The sequence below is a fragment of the Peromyscus californicus genome, unplaced genomic scaffold (genome assembly GCF_007827085.1).
Source record: "Peromyscus californicus insignis strain IS unplaced genomic scaffold, ASM782708v3 Scaffold_7__1_contigs__length_154581171, whole genome shotgun sequence".
Classification (NCBI taxonomy): Eukaryota; Metazoa; Chordata; class Mammalia; order Rodentia; family Cricetidae; genus Peromyscus; species Peromyscus californicus.
The window spans coordinates 63,419,673-63,425,672 of NW_026294595.1; the positions used below are offsets into that span (position 1 = coordinate 63,419,673).

General features: G+C 33.5%; 1 protein-coding gene across 1 annotated transcript; it reads right to left on the reverse strand.

The window, feature by feature from the left end:
* Positions 1 to 4,727: 4,727 nt before the first annotated feature.
* Positions 4,728 to 5,660, reverse strand: LOC128102098 (olfactory receptor 8I2). The gene has a single exon (XM_052725613.1). It carries the CDS (start codon positions 5,658 to 5,660, stop codon positions 4,728 to 4,730), a length of 933 nt encoding a protein of 310 aa, XP_052581573.1.
* Positions 5,661 to 6,000: the final 340 nt, after the last annotated feature.

Sequence of the window (6,000 nt, forward strand, 5' to 3'; positions counted from 1 at the left end):
TGAGGTGGGGGGTAGAACATTAACATGATAGTCTTACAAGGTGAAGAAGGCAAAAAGATTTGCATTGCTTGTCATGAACACAAATTTTACAATGTTTGATAGAAAACACCAATATTTAATATTTATTTTAAGTATGATATGACATTTTACTTCATCATCCCTGTTCCAGTCCCTTTTAGTTAAAATTAGAATTTAAAGCTGGAATAAAATGGAAAATGATACAACATATATCTGTCTACCTAGTGAATTTATAACTCCTATTTTTTCTCTTTCTTTTTAGTGATATCGTGACTATGAGGGGAAACTTTTAATTTTCATATTATAAAGCTGAGAAATGTGAGGTCTTAAAAGAAAATCAATCACAAAGGACTATGGCAGTCTGTAGACATTTAACATAGGACATATTATTTCTTTGTCAATGTGGTATGTTGTTTTATGTTTATGAGTGTTTTGCCTGTATTGTACTGTACTGTACACCACGAACCATGATCATGCAGTGTGTGTGTGTGTGTGTGTGTGTGTGTGGAAGACAGAGGAGGGTGTCAGATCCTCTGGAACTGTAATAACAGGCAGATATGATCTGCCAGGTAAGTGCTCTGAATTAAACCCAAGTCATCTAGAAGAAAAACAACCAGTGCTCTTAACTACTGAGTCATTTCTTTATCCCCTTAATTAAAAGCTTATTAAGAATTTATATGGAGCTAAAACTAATAGTTTGAATTAAATGTTTTAGAGTGCAAATTTATATACCTCATAATTAGAAGAAGGAACTATTTATTCATAGGTCTTTCCTTCCTGAATACCTTTAATATTCATGAGCATGTGACATCACAGGTTGTACAGTCACCTACATATTTTACTAAAAAAAACTTTAATCCCAGCACTCGGGAGGCAGAGCCAGGCGGATCTCTGTGAGTTCGAGGCCAGCCTGGACTACCAAGTGAGTTCCAGGAAAGGCGCAAAGCTACACAGAGAAACCCTGTCTCGAAAAACCAAAAAAAAAAAAATAAATAAGAAAAGTTGTTGAAGGAAGAACAATTTAAGCACTATAATCCTTCCCAGAATCTTGATCTCTGAAGTTATAGAAGTTTAAACAAATCATAATCAGGCTTGACAACTAATCAACAATTATAGGGAACATTTGCAATGTATCATTTAGTCCCTATTTAACCTCAAAATCATTGAACACATTATAAATAAATTTCAATCATAAATCACATTATTGTGGTAAATTAGAATTACAGATATTATAATACTTGACCAATCTAAAACTAATAAAATATACTTCAATACACTTACATTGAATGCAGACCCTGACTTTGTCAACACTACATTTCTATTTCTGCAAATACCAACACTGTTCATGATAAGACCCAAACAAAATCACCTAAAACCATCTAAAGTTGGGGATACTTACTGTGAGCCAAGGATTGTCATGACACTTCTTCCTTGACTGTAGCCTAGAAATGCTTCAACATTAAATTTTTCTAGTGTATAAATTATCAAAGTATTTAAATGACTTGTACATTTCTGTAACATAATGTTTATTTTCATTGGGGTGATTATTTTTAGATTTTTGTGCATTCATTTTTTAAATTATCAATGAAAATAATCTACAACAAAATTTTGTTTTAGTCTGGTCAAATGAAAATTTTAATAAGAATTTCAGTCTCTAAAGTATGCCAAATACTTGAAAGTCCTCAGAGTGGTGTAGTGCATTGCCTGATCCTGTTGAGACAAAGAGCTTCATATAACCAACAATGAAGACCACACAACATGAGACTGTCCTCAGAGACCAGTTTCCAGGGGAATGAACTTGGCACACTTTCTAGGGCAAAAGTTCAAGGGCAAATGAGCAATGGCTTGTTCTCTCAGAATCTCTACCATGAACCACAGCCTCACTTGGTCTTCTTTTCTGATATTTCACATGAAAAAAATTATTTGCTTTTAAATTGACCTAATAATTATAGAGTTTTTACATTGCATAATGATCACATAAAGTCATTTTTAGGATGATAAGCAATGTTTAGAGAAATAACTATTTTAAGCTTTATATAATAAAAATGAAAATAATTCTTTATTGTGAGCACTTAAAAGCATGTTTACAGGAATAGACATGTCAATCAGAAAAAAAGGTAAAGTATAACAGATTTCCAAAAAGTAAATGAAAGAAATTCAAATTCATTCTTGATATTTTGTTAACATAATTATAATTTGTCTCAATTATTTTCTTTGTGGGTACATAATACTTACTTTAGCACACACACTTGTTTGATTTTTGCTTATTTGTTTGTTTTTCAAGACAGGGTTTCTCTGTGTAGCCCTGACTGTCCTGGCATCTGCTCCATAGACCCAGCTGGCATCGAACTCACAGAAATCCACTGCCTCTGTCTCCTGAGTGCTGGGATTAAAGATAGATGGCACCACCGCCTGGCTATTTACTTAATTTTAGTCTACTATAGTCAATATTATATCCTCAGTTTACATTTAAAATTGCGAAAAGAAATTAGTAAATGTTGTAATGAGTTTTTGAATAGTACATATTATTTGTGTATAAAAATGATGTGAAATATAAATTTATTTACATGGTAGGCAGTAATTTATATAGTATTTATATGACAATGTTTATTTAGTAATTTACACTTATTTAGTAATATTTATAATGTAATTTAAATAAGAGGAAATAATCACCTCAGGGAAACTAGCATAGTCTTATACTTTTACCATTGCAATATCTCCTCAAATTACATTAAAAATTTTTTGCAAATTTGATAAGTTTTTGAATAGAAATGTAAAGTAAAACAATGAACCTAAATATATATGATCAGAAGAACTTGCACTCGATTTCTTTTCTTTTCACTGATAAATTTGTTTCCTTCGTAATGCCTGAAATATTTTCTTGAATTAAAGTAAATTTAAAAGTTACTTTTTATTTTATATAAAAATATACTTTAGGCCGGGCGGTGGTGGCGCACGCCTTTAATCCCAGCACTCGGGAGGCAGAGCCAGGCGGATCTCTGTGAGTTCGAGGCCAGCCTGGGCTACCAAGTGAGTTCCAGGAAAAGGCACAAAGCTACACAGAGAAACCCTGTCTCGAAAAACAAAAACAAAAACAAAAAAATATATACTTTAAAGATGGTGAAAAAATGCAAACTCCAAGAATACCTATAACTAACAGCATCATCACTAAGCTGTTCTAAATCTAGCATACTGAATGGAAAAGTGGCATTGTTTTAAAGTTTGATGCAACATATTTTTAAATTGAGTGTCTGTTGTCACTGTTCAACAGCTAGATGATATCTAACACCCTACTGATGTGACACATGGTATAAAGATTGTCACCTTAATCATTTAGCATGTAAAGACCAAGAGATTTTGAGTAGTAAAGCCAAAAAAAATGACTGAATAAAAAGCAGACATACTTGTGAAAGTTACCACTACAGGGTATGGAGGTAAAAGAGAAATGGAAGACAAATGGGTGGAAAGAACCTAAAGAAGTTAATATCTTAAAAGAGATGTATGGGTATTTAAATATAATTTTGGCATTTAAAACAATCTACTCTCATGAGAATAAATAAAAGAACTGTAGTTTTCACATCTAGGTACATACAGGTGATATATGTCAATCACAAGAAGAAGGATAATTAGAGATAAAATATTTATTAATGCCAACAATATTAATATTTAAATTATTTGTATATTAAAGCAATAATACACATATAACTAACAACAACTATTTCCACAAGAATGAAGATAAATTCTCTTTATGAGATACTTATTTGAAATGTAAAAATGTGATACCTACATGCCAGATATATATAATTAGGTAAGATCATAAACACAGCATATAATTTTTTAATACACTCAACCCCTCATAATATTTATTCACAAAGGAAAATCAAACTGAAGCCACAATAGCAGAAGGAATATATTTACATAGAGTTATGTCAAATACAATGCATCAATGAAATATTTCAAGAATAGCCTAGAAATTTTCACACACTTAAACAATGTTATACAACTCTATAACCATTTCTTTTCTAATGTCATATATATATATATATATATATATATATATATATATATATGTATGTATTTGCAGAATTTTACTGACTGGACATCACTCTAGACAATAACAAAGCAGAAAGTTTGCAAGTCAACTGAGCATAAATCTGTGACTCTACGACACCAAGTATGTTTTACAGGTAAATGGAGAAAAACTGTAACTGTTATGTTCAAATGGCTTAAAATTTTGTTCCTTCAGGGCAAAGGTTGCTTCACAGCACCCATATGGTAGCTACAAACATCTGTAACTCCAGGGCCAGGAGATGGAATGTCCTCTTTCCACCTCCCTGTGCATCAGGCACACACATGGTAGTGCATCTATACTCATATAGGCAAAACATTCACATTTAAAAAAATCTATAAACTAGAAGAATGTTTATGCCTTCGTGTGATATTATGTTCATTAAAATATGTACATATGTCTTCCTATTGCCTTGTGTATTTTTATTACATGAACAATTTATGGGCTGAAATGACCTCCTGATGAATTTAGTATATCCCATAAACAAGTAAAATAATGATTTATATATCAAATTCTAAGACACTATGTTCTCTAACTCTGTGGTATGTCTTTTGAAGTTACTCTACAATATCCTGACTGGTGAAGTAACTATTTGAAAGTACCCAGCTCTTTTTTTTTTATTTGCAATGGGTGTGGTTTGTCATAGAAAAAGTTTCCTGTGGATGACTCTCAGGAGAGCATTTTTCACATCTTTGTTCCTCAGACTGTAAATCAGTGGGTTCAGCATTGGAATGACAATGGTGTAGAATACAGAAGCCACTTGCGCCTGGGTGAGGGATGAGGTGTTATCAGGTTGCAAATAGGTGAAAATCAAGGAGCCATAGAAGACAGTGACCCCTGTGAGGTGGGAGGCACAGGTAGAAAAGGCCTTCCACCTGCCAGTTCCTGATGGGATCCTGAGGATGGCTGAGATGATGATGAGGTAAGTGGAAGCAATGATGAGGAGAGAACTGAGCAGTGTGAACCCAGCTAGAACAAAGATCACAAGTTCTGTGTTGAAGGCATCTACACAGGACAGGGCTAAAAGAGCTGTGGTGTCACAAAAGAAATGATTGATGTAGGAATCACAGAATGGCAAACTGCTTATCACACAGATAGATATCAGAGAGTTTGTGAATCCAATTGCATATGGTATAACTCCCAGCCAGTTACACACCTTCTGGGACATAATCACAGAATATAGCAAGGGATTGCAGATTGCTACGTAGCGATCATAGGCCATGGATCCCAGAAGGAAACACTCACTACACACCAAACCAACGAAGAAGTACATTTGAACAAAGCAGCCTACAAAGGAAATTGATTTCTGTGTGGACTGGAAATTGACTAGTGCCTTGGGTGTAACAGTGGAGGAATAAAATATGTCAATGAATGCTAAATTGCTGAGAAAAAAGTACATAGGTGTGTGAAGCTGAGAGTCAATTCTGATTAACATGATTAGCCCAAGATTGCCCAACACAGTGAATAAATAGATGAAAAGGAATATTAAGAACAGACTGACTTGTAATTCTGGATGATCTGAAAATCCACTGAGCATGAAGAGTGTCACTTCTGTGAAATTATTCTCTGTCATTTTTGATAACTCAACCATTGATTTAACCTTGAATAAATAGTAAGAAAAATTAAAAAAAAAAAACAACACTCAAGACAAAAGGTCCAAGAATCAGTGTAGGCTTGGCCTCCAGCGTTAAGAACAAAATGAATAGGTAGTAAATGTTGAAAGACTATATGGTTTTTATTATTTTTAATTTAATTTAATTTTTTGTTTGTGTGTATGTGCGTGTACCTGAAAGCAGGTACCTGCAGAAGCCAGAAGGGACTGTTGGAAATCTGGGAGTTGAAGTTACATAATGTAGTGAGCTGTTTGATGTGTGTGTGGTATTCACCAAACTCCAGTCCTCTGTATGAGAAGC